Below are 17,852 nucleotides of genomic sequence, written 5' to 3'. Positions count from 1 at the left end.
GGGAGACAAGTCCAAGAACGCCCAGAAAAGGAGGGAGAAGGCTTCCGGAGGGAGTGAATAGGCCTAGGCCGTCCCTTCCTGCACCCAGCACTCCCAAAGCACGGCACACCATTAACTTTCTGTGAATGCTTTGTACATAGCAGTCTACATTTAATGGCTCAATTCACTTAGACAGAAGCAGAGGGGAAATAAAAAACTCCTCCCTTCTAAAGGCATACCTAGGAAGGAGGGGTTTAAGGCGGAGTGAGCTTTTGGAGGTTTGCTGGTCTCCTTTTCTGGATATAGACATCCACTCCACTCGCACTGTTTACTTATTTATTTATTTATTTATTTATTTATTTATTTATTTATTTATTTATTTAATGAGTGCACGTTCAGCACTTACTGTGCTTCAGGCACTTCCTCGATGCTTTGTAAATATTCACTCATTTGATCCTCCTAACAATACCCTAGTATTACTGTTTCCTTTTTAGAGGGAACTGAAGCACATGGCTAAGTATTTCTGTTAAATAGAGGTGAGTTCCAGAGTCCTTTGTTCAGGCATTACTTTCAGGGCAACCTAGAAAAGAAACAGAGCCAAAGGCTGCCAACCGTGAGAGACAGGATAAGCAATATAAAATGCCCAGGGCCATAAAAGCTGCCTGTAGGGTCACTCCAAAGTCAGAGACTTTGCAGAAGACTAGGATGGCAAATCGGGCATCAGAATTACATGTTCACCATCAAAGTCATCTCTGTAAATTCATAATTAACATAAGCTCTTACTTTGTAATGCAACGGTCTTGCAGGAGAGCACATACCTACAGCTGAAGGACGGTGCGATGCATGTTAGAATGAATGGCCTGGAACTTTACAAAAATGCACAGCATGAAAATGTGGGGTTCTGAGCCATCAAGTCACCACAAAACATGATAGAATTTTGAGGCACAGACAGAAACAGCCTCAGACTTCAGGATATCTCTGACACAGGCTCTTCCTTGTCTGAAGCATTCATATTTGGTTCACCACCAGCTCTCGAACTACACAGGGTTGGAGATGAGAGAAGGCAAAGAAACCCATTCCGTTCCGCCTCGGATGTTTTTGCTAATTGATTAGAAACCAGATCTGAATGGATAGTTTTGGCTCAGAAGCAACTGTTTGTAATTTCCGCAAAGGGCCCCTTGCTAGATAGAGTTGAGGGCCAGCTAAATGCCTCATGCCTGGGCGGTCTCCATCATACCTTTGAGTTCCTTGTTCCCTTTGAACCACCTGATGGTCGTCGCTGGCTTGCTGGCCATGGCAGTACAGTTGACTTCAATCTCCTCCCCTTCAACTGCCGTGTCTTTCTGGATATCGATCATCAAGTTACGTGGAGGAACTACAAATTAAACACATATGCTTTATAAGCACAGGGCCTGTTTAAGGACAGATTCTCCTCTTCCTTAGGGACCAGTGTCATTGTTACCAATAAAGAGGCAGACAAGGGACACTGCTGATGGGATCACTTCCAGATGACAAACTGCCAGAGGAGGGGAGGAACTGGATAGACAATGTCATGTAAGGTGGATCAGGCATCATCAGTTAACTCAGAATGTCTTTCCTAAATGTCTCCTAGTTAGTCACCAGTGACCTCTCCGATTCCTGAATTATCACTGACTGAGGATTAACAGTCTAGACATTCATCATAAGAAAATGGGTAAGGGAACAGATATAAAATCAAGAGTAGCAGACAGTATTGAAATCAACGCCCTTACCTGGAAGCCCCTGAAAGCAATAATTCTCCTTGAATTCAACCCTTGGATTTCAATCTTCATAAAAAAAGACTTCAAAGTCTACTAACAAGGATAAAAAGCTCGGGGTCCCTTAGAAGAACCACTCACCACAAACACTGATGGAAAAAGTACGCCTCGGAGCCGGCTCCACTGAACCAGGACTGAAAGAAGTCGAGGCACAGGCCTGTCCTCTAGTGGGCAGAGCATCACTGAAAAGAATGCTCGACAATACAGGAAATGCCAGGTGTGTGCAGGCATTTACCATACTCAGAGTCCCAAAGCTCAGATCTCAGGAACCAAAGGAGAAAGAGACTCCCAGGCGCTTGAAAGGCCCTCAGATATCAGAATTAAAACATTTGTCTATGAGCATATTAAATATCTCTGTAATAAAGTAGTTAAAACAAAAGGCTTGGGGGCTGACACACTGACAACAATCGAGGTTCTGTGTGTGACAGTAGTGAAGTTGATGACTAAAGCTACCTTTTTTATTTAAAAAAAAAATGAAACTAAGTTGAAGGTGAAACTTCATACAATGTGTCGTCCTACCTCAAGACTGAGCCTCCTGAAATAAAAATCAGTAAGAATACAGAATTCAGTAGTGTGAGTCTAAGAATACGAGCCCTGGCCACCATGAATAAGCAAAGACAGGGCTGAGACTTATGATTAATAAGTTTCTCAACTCAGAAGAGAAACAAGAAATTAAATATGTATAAACATGCCATCCTGACCATCAAGTTGAATAATACATCTCTGATACGGCTTCAATAAATTATGGGATTAAACCATGTTATTTGGGATTTCCAACTGTTCCAGTCCAATGTGAAAATTCTGTCCACAGGAAGACTTTCATACTGAATTAGAGCGATTGAAAAGTCTTCTAGGGGCTGATGAAAAGGGGGAAAACAAAACGGTTTGTTGCATGTGTTTCTCAGCAAGACGGCACACTGTGGCAGCAGGGAGGGGGCAGCTGCTGGAGCAGGCACTCTGCTCTCTGGTCCCCTTGCATGAGGAAAAAAAAAAAGTCCACGCTTGTTCAATCAGGTGGCTTGCTGACATGGTCTGGCCCAAATGAGTACTTACTTACTTGTGGCAAAGAAGTACCCCTGGCTTACATTTTAAAAACTAAGTAGGAGACAATTTAACATGCAGTTTAGATGGGTACATCTGATGCAATTTTTAAAGACCCAAAAAGGGGGTGACAGAGAAATTGGGCTGATTTGGCTGTGTCCTTTACATGGTTTATTTGTGCAAATGATGGCCAGGCGGGCCACAGACTGCCATGGACAGTAGGTACTGGGAATAAGCAGCCCTTGAACTCTGGGCACCGGGCTAGCAACGAAGAAGGGAGACATGCTCCTGTGGATCCAGATGTCCTGGAAACCACTCACTAAGCCTAAGGGACAAAGATCATGGGAAGTGACAGCACCAGAGAGGGAGAAAGAAGACTAGGGTGTCAAAGGCCATAGAGCATTCTCACAGACAAATTAGGGCCCAGAAGAGAAGAGGTGGCCTTGAGGTCCCCAGGGGAACTAACAACTGGATGAAAAGGTCCTTGAAGTTGGCACACTGGGCATTTCCTGATGAGAGCAATAATCACTAATGTCATTGTCCAAGTATGGTACTAAGGACCCAAGAGAGGGCAGACAGCTAAAGCCACACGGACAATGCTGGAATTCCTCTGAATGGAGGATTTCTCCCACTTCCTGAGAAACACGGTCATGGGCACTCAGAATGCAGGCACTCTCTTAATGGGAACAGATCCAGGGGTAGCTGAGATGCCACCCAGATACTAAGTCGTAGAGGCATGTGGTATGGACGCTGTCTGTCGGCTGTGCTCTGTGTTTTGGGTATATTATGCTTATTCTCTCACTTTCATCAGATGGTAGGTCTGATGACACATCAAAACTCCTCCCCGGATGCCTCTCATGGCCTTCCCTGCCCACTCATTTCTTTCCGAGTTACTTTTCCTAAGGGTGACTGTTCCTTTCAGCACATCATTGCAGAAGTCCTGTGCTCTGTCTTGGGGCCCATAGCTGCACAGTGATGAAGCCAAGTAGAGGATGAGGCTGCTCACGTCATGGCAGAAAGGAAGCAAGGAGAACGGACCTAGAAGGGCCAGAGCAGGAAGATGTAGCTCCAAGGACGTGTGTCCCATGGACATTGCTTTCAGGGAGGCCCCAGCCACTCTCTCACAGATGCTATCATATTATCATATTATCATATTATCACAGATGCTGATCAGGTGGGAGACCTCGGGACCTAACCACTTTCCCAAAGCATGGCAGCTCGTGAAAAAGCCCAGAACACATAAAGCCTTAACAGACAATTCACGTTCAAACTGTAACCATCGCCAGTGGCAACTCGTGGGGGAAAACTTTTACTGCCTCTATGTGGTCTTAAAGATTGTGTCTGTTCCTTTCACATCACCAAAAATGTCTGCTAATTCAAAGTAAGGAAAGAGTTGAGCAAGTGTCTTTGTGAGATGGTAGAATATCTTTTGGTAGCAAGAGTCTTTGTGGGATGGTGGAACATCTTTTGGGTATACGTTCAGAAGTGGTGTAGCTGGATCTTGAGGTAGAACTATTCCCAGTTTTCTGAGAAACCGTCAACTTAATTTCCAAAGTGGTTGTCCAAGTTTGTATTCTCACTAGCAAAGGAGGAGTGTCTCTCTGTTCCACATACTCACCAGCACGTACTATCATCTTAGTTTTTGATCTTAGCTACTCTGACCAATGTAAGATGGAATTATACCCAAAAGATGCTTCACCATCTCACAAGGACACTTGTTCAATTATGTTTATAATTGAGCAATTATGTTTTACTCGTAATAGCCAGAAACTAGAAACAACCTAGATATCCCTCAACTGAAGAATGGATAAAGAAAATGTGTTCCATCTACACAATGGAATATTATTCAACTATTAAAAACAAAGGCATCCTGAATTTTGCAGGCAAAATGGATGCATCTTGAGAATATCATCCTGAGTGAGGTAACCCAGTACCCAAAGGACATACATGGTATGTACTCACTTATAAGTGGGTATTAGCCATAAAATATGATATCCATGCTACACTCTACAGATCCAAAGAATCTAAGCAAGAAGAAGGCACAAGCAAAGATGCTTGAATCTCACTTTGAAGGGGGAATAAAATTGTCGTAAGAGGCACATGGAGGGGGAACTGGGTAGGAGAGAAGATGGGGAGGGGAATGGAGGAGTTCAGGATCAAAGTAAGGTGATAAAAACAGGCAGGTGTACAGGACAGACAAGATGACTAACATCTTTCAACTTTGGTTTGAGGGCTGAAAGCTTGACAGGTGGTTAAAGTTCATCTCTGGCTTTCTCCACTGCTGGTCTTAGCTGTGTGCCCTTCACCTCTGCTGTAAATGGTCCACTGTCTGTCCCTATGACCTTCAAGTAATTGCGTAATTCTGGTTCCCAGGGTTACCCTCCTGTGCAGCTGGCATCTTCTTTACCTTAAGCCAAGGGAATCGTGTGGAAAACTCCAAAAGCTAGAAAGCACACCCTGTGTACACACACAATGGGCTTGCGTGTCGCTGAGGTCATCATTTTGAGAAGCAGTAGCCCAGTGATGTCCCCAAGCCCAGAATTAGTTTTCTCAGAGTTATGAGCAGTGTTGCTCCTCTTGGCTGAGATCAGAGGAAGAAAGAGCAAGTGGGAGTGGGGCTGTCTAGTTACAAGGGTAAGGTTTGATTATTTGTATCTCTTTTGGTGCTAAAAAGACACATCTCTCGGACTTTCCCCCCTACTTCCTTTGAACTAGATCCACTCACAGAGTTCTATATTTCTTGGACTTTTAAAGAGCAATGAAGAATTGGACAATATAGATCAGGTGATTTAAACTTGCCCTCCCGAAAACAGAAGGTTGGAGAAGGAAAATGTATTTTGGCCTATTAATTCTATCCCACTTTTCTCCTTAACTCCATCCTGACTTCACAATGTCTATTCTAATACAAAAGAGGTAAAGTATGGAATCCATTCTAGAAAAATGAATTCAAACTGTCGCTAGCCAGAGAACACATATACACGATCCACTATACAGATACAAACAGCCAGTCAGAACTGCCTGCAGCCATCAGTGGGAACAAGCACAGACCTGTCTGAGAAGGAGCACGCAGAGGAAACCCTGAGTAAAATCACACACGGGGAATACAGCCCCGAATGTCAAGGTACCTGTTAGCTAACCTCAAGCCTATAAGAGTGCTAATTATAAACATTACGCCTACAACATTGAGAAAAAAAATAAGCAATATCAAGATGAGTCACATTAATTACCACAAAAGAGGAGACTTAAAGCTGATCAGTATGTGAAACCTCACTCTAAGACCCTTTAAAATAATTAGGTTCTCCTGTTCCCGGAGCCTTAAGAGTGAGCACTGATCTTAGGAGGATGGGGCTGTAGTAATGTTAGCCACGATTACAGTAAGTGCATTCATCTCGGCACAGTGGCTTCTCTCTCCTGTTCATCTCCTCTTAAGAAAGGAATATAAGGAATAGAAAGAATCCTATATCATGTGTGTGGATAAGGACAGGAACTTGTCACAAGTGGAAGGACTGAATGAAAGGCCCACAACGCATACAGAAACCATCACAGGAGGGTTTTTGATTTACACATGGATGAGACCTAAACACAATGCAATAGCATAGAAAACATTAACAGTCATTTTTGTATCTTATAATTATGCTAAAGTTTTTGTTGAATGCGTCAAATAGCTAACAGTCATATGCACTAAAATGTGCATCTTCAACCTATGGAGGAGTTTGACAGCTGTGTAAGTCCATATGGAATCCTATTCAGAGCACTAGGGATGCTAATCCATCATTCTCCATTCATTACAAAATCTAAAACTCTAAACCTTAGGAGGAAGGCTTGAATGTGTATCAGTGGAAATTGTCAGATCTTAGAATATGAAAGACTCTCACACTGATGACAACAATTTTACTCTGTCAAGGAATCCTAAAGTAACTTCAGTGGGAAGAATATTAAAAGAATGCATAATATCCTCAAAAAGAACATTGACTAGTATTCCTTTCAAGTACACTTAAGTTAATGCTTCAATGAAATACAAGCAGGCACCTATTACTTCTAGAATAATGAGACCTCAAATGGATTACAGGCACGATACCACTCAGAAGCCTACATGTGGGTAGCTGACTCCAAGCACAGGGTACTTGCACAGTTGAACTGGTCAGCCCAGTGACTGAGACACTGACAGCTGACAGATAGCAATGTCTTGACAATGGTCCCAAAGTTGTGTTCCTGAAAGCTAAATGTTAAACTCCAGAAATGTCCTGAAACATGGAATTGCTGGGTGTGTGTGTTCCCATGTCCATGTTCAACACATCCATGTGCACATGTGCATCTATGTGGAGCCGAGACCTCAGATATTGTTCCTCTGGTACTAGCTACCCTGTTTACGCAGACAAGTCTCTCAGTGGCTCAGGATTCTCTAAATAGATTAGGGAGGCAGACCCACCCCAGGGACCATCCCCCTGCCTATTTAATGTGTGAACTATAAAAGCACACTATCACGTCTCAATCCTAAGGACTGAAGTCAGGTTCTTTCACGAACTGAGCTATCTCCCCAGGTCCTCAGATTTCTAATTCTTATTGTGTGCTTTGTAACCTTGGCAGAGTTTCTATGAAATTAAAAGATCGAAACCTAAAGCCCAGGCAGTAAAAATCACTCTGAAAATTCAAACTGTCACGTGTATGTCGTGTTTCCCTGCCGTCACTCCTGCAGAGATGGTGCAAGTGATGGCAGCTCAAATTTAGATGGTCACTGCGCACCCTTGAATTCACAAAGGTCTATTCACACACTTGCAGACAAGCAGAAGTGGAAAACCTTAAGGGCCTCTTGGTAAGTTTAGTTCATCTGCACAATAGCAAAATACTCTTCCCAGAACTTTCCATGAAGATCTCCTACAGATTGCATCAGGAAGTGACGTACAAATGAAAGCTATACGCAGACCACGCTAGGAACTGTGTGGCCAGACATTAGGGCCGACTTTCTAAAAGCATAATTGGTCATATCAAAAATATACACAGGCTTTGGGCACACACGTTGGCTTAGTGAATTAAAACTATTTTTCCCGTTACAGCTGTGTTTAACTGAAGTAACGAGGAAGCAGCTCAATATGCATGTTCATAAATACATGTGTGTGCACACACCCAGTGAAAGTGTCCTTTATATCTATCTTTCTTCTTTAATCTTCACATCATTACACCAAAAAGTCACAGCCTTCTGCCTCAAATAGATTGATTCATCATCTTCCTGAGGGTGTAAACCAGAGCTCTGGTCTCACTCTGCAGTGTTATGCCCTTGAACATTCAGTTCCAAAACCCTGGGACCAGCTGCTGTTACGAACCAGAGTATATGTTTGTGTAAACTGTGACAGACTCAGACCCTTTAGCGGAGAAATACCTGTTGACCGTATCAAAGCACAAACCTATCACGCTGGCCACCGGGATTTCAGTGAAAAGCCCAATCTGGGGACCACTAATGACAATGGTCAATCAGTGGCAGCGACCTCTCAGCCTGCCAATGGTTCTCTGCTGCTCCCTGCTCTCAGTTGCTTCATGTTGACGTCTGCACCTGGTTACAAGAAACCTGGTGTCCCTGGGTGTGACTTTCTGCTCTGTAGCACGACGATCTGGGCTATCAGTAATAAATAGGGTGACAGAATAATAGAGCCAAAGAAAATAAGATGGTCCACATTCACACGAGGATGCCCGTTAGACGGAGCATCATTACAGGACAGCTCAGCTTTGTCGTGGCTGTAGATTTGGGAGCCCATCTTCTCCTCTTATGCTCAGAAGAAAAAAAAAATTCGGGGTAGTTAAAGCTGATGCCATTTCATGTGGTGAGTGACTCTTTTGAGGGCTCTAACTTTGTTGATCTTTGCTTCCGAAGCTTCAGGGCTGAAACCCAAGAGCAGGTGGAGTCTATACAGACAGCTGATTGCTATCCCTGAGAGCATTTGGGAAAATAGGCTATTTTTAAAATTCAGCAAGATGGGCGGTGATTCTCCCTCCAACAAGTTGCAGCAGCGAGACCCACTCTTAACCCCTTCCTTGCTACTGGAAGCCATTTGGTAGCCCGAGCCACCCCACTGGCTCTGGGACTAACAAGCATGTCTTACCCAGGACTGTGATGGTGGTGTAACTCTCCTGTGGGGGGTCCGTGTAGAGCTGGCAGAAGTATCTCCCTTCATCCGAGATTGAGACATTCGTCAGTGACACTTTGAGTTCACTGCTAGAAAAATTCAGCAGCTGAAACCTGCTGTCCTTCAAAGCTGTGAAACAGAACACAGTCAGTGATTGTGCAAAAGATGACCGACAATCTACTTTCCTTAACTAGGCAAAGGAAAAACGTCAGATGCTAGAAAGACAGCCACAGAATGGAAACAATTTCTGTCTTTCTGTATCTGTATGGTACTATGTTAGGCTTCTGTAGTAGCTGCATGCAGACACACAACCCTGATGACCTAAGGAAACTTAGGCATACACATACACAAACACACACATACACACACACACAGCACCATCGCCACCCTACTTGGGGCAATTCCAGGCACTGTGCCTCTTCAACACTACTGTTTACAGTTTCCTATTAGAGATAGGCAAAGTGAAGTGGGAAGGAAGGAGCAGGCTGGGAGGACAGGTCAGGTGGAAAGCAGAGGTTCAGAAACAAAAGTACTTTTAGAATGCAAATGCAAAGCCAAAAACAAAGGAACAAAACCAATAACAACAATGAAACAAACAACAAAAACAAGGTGGTCCAAATCATGAAAGAAAACTAAAAAAAAAAAAAAAAAGTAATTTCAATGTAAAATATCAATTTTAAACATGCTTTAGAAGACCGTTTAACTTGGCCACATCTGAATGAATTTAGGGGACATGAATTGGGTGGGAGAGCCTGACTCAGGCAGGGCTTTTAGAGGCTGTAGCTGGTTACATAGATTTTTAGGCATGTCCACCTCCCAGTGGAAAACTGATCAAACCCCACAAAAGGAAATTAGAACCATCACAAAGTACTGTATGCAGGCTTCTTGTTTAATATGAGAAGGGTTTTTCAAAGTCTTCTTCATTTAGCAAAAGCTGTTAGCAGCACATGCATGTGAAATGGGACCACCCTGTGGAGAGGCACTCTTCTTCCACCAGGTGGGTTTTGGACTGGGACTCAGGAGGTCAGGCTTGGGACAAGCACTTCAGACATGTCATGGGCCCTTCTTGAGTCCTTTAAATGTTCCACCTTATTTATCAACTTTTCCCACAGGATGGCCCAAAATACTAGGAAGGACAGGAGGCCAAGTAGCCCAAAACAGGCATGATGATACTTGCTTCAGTGAGGTGTCTTGCCAAGCCATGGCAACGGCGTGAGCCTTTGGTGTCATATACAATTCAGTTTCAAAGGCTGGCTTTTGTTAAATTGCATTTAAATGGAATTCAGCTTATGGCTATCTCTGTACAGCAGAGGTTATGGTGAAAGCTCTGGTCCTGTCATTACAGGTATAGATTGCCTTAGAAACACCACTCTTTAAACCAAACAGATTCCCTATCAGAATGCTATATTTTCCTTGCCGAACCCTATTTGAGTTGTTTGTGTCAGCTAAGTATTTGGGACTCGATTGCAATTCACCTTGAATTACTACAATCAATTCCTATTGCAAAGTAAGACTTTTAAAGGGGACCATTCAAGGTTTCTATTAAGTAGAAAGATTATGATTGCCCGTCTCTTCTTCTCTCTCAAGAATTGACTAAACTTTAAGCATCTAACATTAAATTAGAAAGAGGTGGCCTTGGCAATCTCTTTATCAAGACAACACATAGGTAAACAAAAGTTGCTGTCTAATCCGGTGGGCAGACACTTACGCCTGAAGTCCCTGAAGTAAATGGTCTGCCTGTTGGGGTTCAGGAGCTGGATCACTGAGTCGTCACTCTTATTGACCTGGCAGCTGATGGTTGCCACTTCTCCTTCAATCACTGTCACGTCTTTAGTAAACAGATTCTGTCCATCACCTTTAAGAAAAGAAAGAGAAAGGTCAGATGGAAGTCCCATCAGTTACATTTTGGTCCAAGAGCTCCATTAAAGCACAAATGAAGTGAGAAACGCATTACAAAACTAACATCTGATATGGCCCTAAGTACTTTTCTCCCGTTCACAAAATGAGTCAAACTAAGGGAGATCTAGGCCGAGATACAATGAAGCTTGGAACTGACGTGGCTCTAAGAAAGGAAGTAGTGCTGGTGTCCCAACCTCCAGTATTTTGAACTGCCCCACAGTATGCTGAGGTGGAACCAGAAAGATCAGAGTACTAGCTGCTATGAACATGGAAGCTCTCCCATCTAAAACACAGAAGGTATGGCCAAGCTTAGACCACATGTCCTTGATCCGAGCTAAACTCATGGGTCAATTACTGAAGCAGAAACAGGAAGACTCATTTAATGGCCTTGTCTAGTTAGCAGATGCTGACATTCCCAATGCACAGGCAGTCCATTTTGTCCTGTATGAGAGTGAGGACCAAACTACCTATAACTCTTTGGGACTTCAGTAAGATCCAGAAGGCTTACGGTTGAGAGTCTGATTCAGCTCTCAAAAATATACCTTCATAACTCACCCAAAGCTGAAGACAGCCCCGAGCTCACTGCCCTCCCTGCAGATCACCCCTTCAGCTGTGAAAAAATTTCCAGAACATGCCAAAATGTGAGAGCTTTCAGCTCCACTGATACAAGGCTTATCTCCGTATCTGCTCTAGTTTGCAGCATCAAGATTTGTTCCAGCAGCCAGAGCATCTCCTAAATGTGTGAAAAAGATCCACAGCACAAGGCAGAAGTTCAATTTAGAAGCAGAAGATAAGGAATTGTGATGTGTTTGATTCTGTGGTTGGCATAGCAGGGGACAGGGAAGTGTGGGACACTCTCCTAGCCTTTAAGAAGCCGAGATGCGGGTAAAACAGACACCAAATCTCTACTTCCCAAGCAAAAGGTGTATTTACAGGCAGCAGATGTAACAGTCAGTCACGAAGGGGGAAAAACAGACTGCTCTTATATCAGGAAATTTATGTAAAGTCCCCGAGACAGTTTCCCATCTACAAAATGGGGGCAGTAATTAACAGCTATCCCACAGAGTTGTCATACACACAAAGCAGTTAACACTGTGTCTAGCTTCTTGTCAAACCAAACAGATGGTAACTGCTAGCACTATCAACACCATCACCATCACCATCACCATCACCATCACCACCACTTCCATCACCACATCACCCTCCTCATTTCTCTAGACCTCCAAATCCCCACAGGTACTAAGCCACTGTCATGTGTGGGGGTAGTAAATACAAGAACGCAGGCTAAGGATTCCTGCTCTGTAGGAGCTCTCTGTGTAGCTGGGATGTATCAGCTTAGGGTGGCTTCTTCACTTCTTGAAGAAATGTTGTCACATCAAGAAGCAAAGGTCAAAGATAAATGCTACTTTTAAAAAAATATCGAGGCAGCATAAACAGAGGTACAATTAGAATAAATGGAGGATTTCCACCTGCGATCACATTCCCTCTGAAGGATCCTTTCTTGGCAGGACACAGTGGGGGAAGTGTGATGGGTGTCTAAGATGGCTCAAAGCCAAATCCACCTAGAAATAGACCAGCTGCCTGACAGAGGATTAGAAGAGAGGAAACCAGAAGAATAAGGAGACATGATTAGGGACACAGATAAACAGAATGCTTGCAGAGAAAACCCCAATGAATCTTGACCCTGAGCTCTGTGACCCCAGAGAATGACCCCGTGGTGAGGACACTGGCCTGTGTAGCAGGAGGGAGGCAGACTGTCCTGCGGAAGCTTCTAGGGGCTGAAGGCTGTTACAGACCAACAGCAAAGTGAAAGGTGATCAGAAAAAGCAACTGGGGGTTTATTGTTTGTCCTGAGATTCCTGTGGTAAACACAGAATACAGAAGCCAGCATGAAGGGATGGGTTATTCCAAGGCACAAGCTAAGAACAAGGTGACAGAAATTCCTGCCAACCGAGCCAGCTCTGCCAGGTGGATCTGATAGTACTGCACAAAAGTGACTAGAAAGCAGGACACCAGACACTGGGTGTTTGCTGGGAGACCTAACCGAGGAAATTAAGGAAAATGACACTGTATAGTGTGAGGATGAAGCAGTGTTAAACCATGGGCTTGCCTTTAGGAGATGAGGACACCAAACAAGACCTTTTGGGGGCAGGCAGGGATTTCTTCTATCTTCGGAGAGTTTATTAGCAACACAAACAAGATTCTTCAATCCACAGAAGGTCCACGTGCAGAGGCTGTGAGCCGACAGGCATCAACCCCTTTGGATACCAACTACTTCTCTGAAGCTTCCGAGACTTAAAGCTGCCTCTAATTTAATCCTGTTCTAATAAGACAGTTTCTGTGGAAATAACTTGGCTTTAATTTTAGCCTTTCATGGAAGCCCTAAGGCCAGTATATTCTGAGAGGAGGCGCCTTTATTATATTCATAGTAGCCTGTATGCACGGGGGATGGAAGTCAAAGAGTGGAGCATGGTTTTGCATTTTAAAAACAAAAATAGTGACAACATCAAGTCAAAGTTGTTTATAACACACACTACACATGCCTGAAAGTGGGGGTATTACATGTCTAGCCCGTTTACCATGTCACTACAGAACAAGTCACTCAGGTAAACTTTGGCCATGTGTAAACTTCTGCCTTTGCTGGGCTGCTCTGAAGATACACGGTGATGTTGTTATGTGATGTTAACATCACGGACTTATTATTTTTTTTAATTAAGACCAACCAGAAGCCCAGTGTCTCAGAGACATGTCAACTTCTAGCTATGCTAATATGGTTGTACTATCAATACAAAAACATTATGTGATAATGAAATATCTGGCTGAAAGAATCAAAGTGCTTTGGTTGATGGTGGTGGCCCAAGGATGCCATTCTTTAAAAACCACCAATAAATTATCCGGGTCAGCTGGATGACAGTTATATTAAACAGAGCCCTATACTTTGAGGTACCATAGATGGCTGCAGTGGGATAATAATGACCTATTTATTTGAGGCAAAGGACTTGAGTGACAGCAAGGAAAATACAGTATATATGTCAGTACTCTACTGCCTGAAGCCTTTATGTAAAAATAATTTCTGCTCACATCCTCAAGTATGTCTTCCAAAAGAAAGGGTACATACTAGGACTTGATAAATTTCCCCCTTGAAATGGATGTTGAGACAATTAGGTTGTCACAAAATGCAATCTCATGTGTAGCAGGAGAGAAACAAGCACCTTCCGTATCGTTTTTAAAGACTGCATTAAAAAATCCTTCCGAGTTTTCTAAAACTCAATTAGCTGACAGACTGTCAAGGAAGGAACAGTACACGTTCTGGGGAACAGAAATCAAACAGGTAGAATATCTAGCGATTAAATGAGGCTGTTAACAGCCAGGTAATTTACTTTAAGGGTAGAGCAGTGGCTGGCGTGTGTAGACATTTTTGACCACTAATTGGTATATTTGGATGAAGTTTGGGAGACAGAATCAAGCTGAATTTTAATTTATACAAGAACTTATTGTGATATAGGGCTGTTTCCTATAAATTTCAGACTTTTTGTTTTCTATTTTCCTTAACATAGTTCTCTGTATCTATTCGTGTGCGCATGTGCACATGTGCACGTGTGGAGGTCAGAGGGTGGCTTTCTGGAGTCAGTTATTTCCTTCTACCATGTGGGCTCCCAGCCTTTGCTCACTGTTCCATCACGATAGCCCTGTAGTTTGTTTTTCCAACTCAGTCTTGCTCTGTGCCTCTGGCTGGTCTGCTCCTAGCTATGTAGCACAGGCTAGCCTTTCTTCACTGTGAAGTGCACTAGGATTACAGACACGCCCACCACATTGACTAACTTTCAGAGTTGCTCCATAATTCCCCAAAACAAATCTGAGAATCAAAGAGAGCCCTTCATCCATGAGCAAGCACCTTCCATTAAACCAGACATTTCTTAGACAGACAATGACAAGAAAGCTTATTGTCTACAAAAGGTGAAACTTACTCTGATGACTACCAGTGGCCATAATAGCCCCTTGTTAGGAGTGGTATAGGGACATTAATTCCTTATTAGCTCTTTTCAGTTAATATAATTGTTCGAGATACTTTGCTCAAACCCCATATTTTTATACTCTCCCTTTAGATGGTATTGTATAAAATGCTGAACTCAATCGAGTCTATTCAATCAACAGTATGTCCTTATGGAAGTCACAAGTGACAGGATCTCAAAGCCAGAATTGGCAGTGAGAAACATGATGGAGAACTAAGGTGTGCCCAGTGCTGGGCTGCTTCCCCATCTCCAGACTTTTCCTGTTTCACTGCCTCTGCCGTAACGATTGGACTGCAGAGTCTGACTTAGGGAAGGAAGTTGCCTGGTCCAGTTCCACTAAGTGGGTGAGCTGAACTGGTGTTAGAACCTGGTTCTGGAACACTCCCCCCCTCCCACACACACACCCTGCTTACCAGCCAATATTTCAGAACTGGTTGCTAAGGCCCTTTGGGCTCTGTCTTGAAAAATTTACTTGTTTTTAGAGAGGGTTATTTCCTTATGAGCAACTTGTGATTTTTTTTATTTCCATAATTTATCCTGAACACAATTACACACTTCAAGATGAGAGAGAGGCCGTCCTGAATGTAAAATACCTGTTTACTGCTGTCTCCTCCTCCTCCTTCTGCACTCAGCACTCTCTGCCCCCAGAGAAAGCCTTTATTACTACGGCACGGTGGGCATTTGCCAGTGCCCAAAGCTCTCGCCCTTGCTGCCTGGCTGTTAACAAATAAAACTCTTCATTCATACTGGGGGAGGCTCCCCAGTCCAGCCCATAATAAAAGGATAAGTCAGAGTTAAAACAGATTTTAGCTTATGTGGTGGCAGCTATGGCAACTGCCACCTACCCACACACACAGAGGGGGACCAGGTACTGTGACACTTAACTGGGCGGGCGGCTTGCCCAATGGAGCAACACATAAAGCCCCTGGGCTGCTCCCCCATCAGCTAAATCATATTAGAGAAACTCTGTCCACATCCCTGCTCTAGGAAAAAGCTGAACCCCCAACATTAACTTGGCAGGGTTACTGTCCAAACAGGAGGCACTCAAGTCCCAAATGCAGAGGGCTAACAGAAAACCCATGCTAATGATGACAAACTCAGTGAACACTTAAAAACCTGTACTACAGTCCTTGAAAGTGTCCTTCTGGAATTCTGTGTGCGGGAACAGGAGCCAGTGCAAGCAGGTGTAGAGGCCAACGCAGGATGGGGGGGGGTGCCCTGCTCTGCCCCTCTACCCCACTTCCTGAATACTGGGGTTCCTATTGGACTTGGGAACTCATGGTATTTTTGCTAGCCTCGTGGTCAGTGAGCCCGCAGGACAGCCTGTCTCTCTAGTCACCCCACACTAGGCTATAGACAGGAGTAGCCACACCCAGCTTTGATGCCCACCATGAAGGTTCAGACTCAGGTCCTCTGGCTTGACCAGCACGAACTCTTTCCCACCATCTCCTCAGGCCCAATTCTGGAAGCTTTGTAGCAGTCAAAGACTCAGGGTTATACATTCTTATTCTCCAAGAGGCATCAAAGTTTGAAACTATCAAAGAAACAAAACACCTGCATGACTTTGGAAACCTTATTTTTGACTATTATGGGTGCCCCATGTCACCTGAAGCTTGCCCTGGTTTGTCGGCCATGTTCCCTTCTATTGGATCCTATTTTTACTACCCTGTTAAAGATGTACCTAACTCAGAAGAAGACAGTCCATCCTGACCAAGTGAAACTATTATTAAAGGCAAAGGCACTGCAGTTTCAGCTAAAGTTTTCAGGAGCCGGAACAGAGATGAGTATGTTCCAGGAAAAGAAATGAAAGGAAAAAAAATTAAGATTCTGTTGAAACCCAGAGGGAGAAATCTAACTACATACGTTCCCTCAAGTCAACGTAAACACAGTGTGCGCTACAAATCATTAACAAAGCCATTAAGATTTGATTTCTATCTAAGCAATTATTGTCAGCATATTTTGTACATTTCCTTTAAAAGACTCAATCCTATCTTTCAATTCATTAAACTGTTCCCTACATTTACAGAGTTTTATATCAAATCAGAAACCTATTTGAATTAATAAGAATTACAGTAAAAGTAATTTGAAAATAAATTATTTGAAGTTCAAGCCACGAAAGCTTTTGATGAAAGAATTCAGTCCCATTTAAACATGACAGTAACATTCTGAGTCGGCCACATACTGATGAGAGACAGCAAAAGCCGAGTCCTAAAAGAGAGTTCCATCACTGGGGGTTAAAGGTTAAGGAGATGACCGCTTCAAAACAAATACAATTTTTTATTTTTAAGGAAGGTACATGAATACTTGAATATTTATTCAAAGTCAAAAGCAATCAACCCATCTATGGTTTACAAAGCTTCTGTTAACCTTTTTGATCCTTATCCATGTTTTTCTGTCTCCCAAAGTGAAATGGGAGTGTTGAGACTGTCTGTTCCAAGGACCAGTCCTGGCTTCATAACGGTCAAAACAACTGTGACCGTGAGCTTACAGACCAACAGTAACTGAAATGACAAAGATTTCTGATGCTGGTCCAAGCACTCGGTACCACCTTCTTTATTCAAAGAAGCCAAAGAAACTTCCAAGAGCAATTCTTCTTGACAGAGCTAGACCCTGGGCAGAGACTCCAGGGCAAGCACCAATGTCTCCAAGAGGACAGGCCAGATAACCTGTCACGGAGCCCTCAAGGAGTGACTCTGCTCACCTCTTTCGAAATAACATGTATTGATGTGTTTCTAATTATAAAAGCAATATAGGCTCGAATTTGGTTCTGAAGGCTTTGCTATGTTTTCAGCTAGTAGTTCTAAGTTGTGTCCTATGCACGCAGGTGCCCAGACCCTCCTAAGCATCTACTGTTCTATAATTACTATTGCATCATTTGAGCTTATAGAAGGAAAAAATATTGAATTTACGCTAATCTCCTTTGACAATCAGTAAAAGGTGAGGCAGATTTCTGAACGGCGAGCTAAAGAGTATTCATCCTTGGTACTGGTTTTTCTTCGAGTATA

At 43.3% G+C, this 17,852-nt stretch overlaps 1 protein-coding gene across 11 annotated transcripts in view; it reads right to left on the bottom strand.

Moving 5' to 3' along the window:
• Nucleotides 1-17,852, bottom strand: part of Cadm1 (cell adhesion molecule 1) — a 332,111-nt gene that overhangs the window by 63,520 nt on the left and 250,739 nt on the right. For all 11 annotated transcript variants that reach the window (NM_001310841.1, XM_006510497.4, XM_017313487.2 and 8 more), the window contains 3 exons: nucleotides 10,644-10,790; nucleotides 8,912-9,064; nucleotides 1,217-1,354 (listed from right to left, as the gene is read on the bottom strand). In NM_001310841.1, coding sequence (NP_001297770.1) covers nucleotides 1,217-1,354; nucleotides 8,912-9,064; nucleotides 10,644-10,790 — 438 coding nt within the window. The remainder of the gene's footprint in view (nucleotides 1-1,216; nucleotides 1,355-8,911; nucleotides 9,065-10,643; nucleotides 10,791-17,852) is intronic.

Source organism: Mus musculus, chromosome 9 (assembly GCF_000001635.26).
Source record: "Mus musculus strain C57BL/6J chromosome 9, GRCm38.p6 C57BL/6J".
NCBI classification, from domain to species: Eukaryota; Metazoa; Chordata; class Mammalia; order Rodentia; family Muridae; genus Mus; species Mus musculus.
Note: the sequence above shows the minus strand (reverse complement) of the source record. Positions and strands in the feature narration are given on the sequence as shown.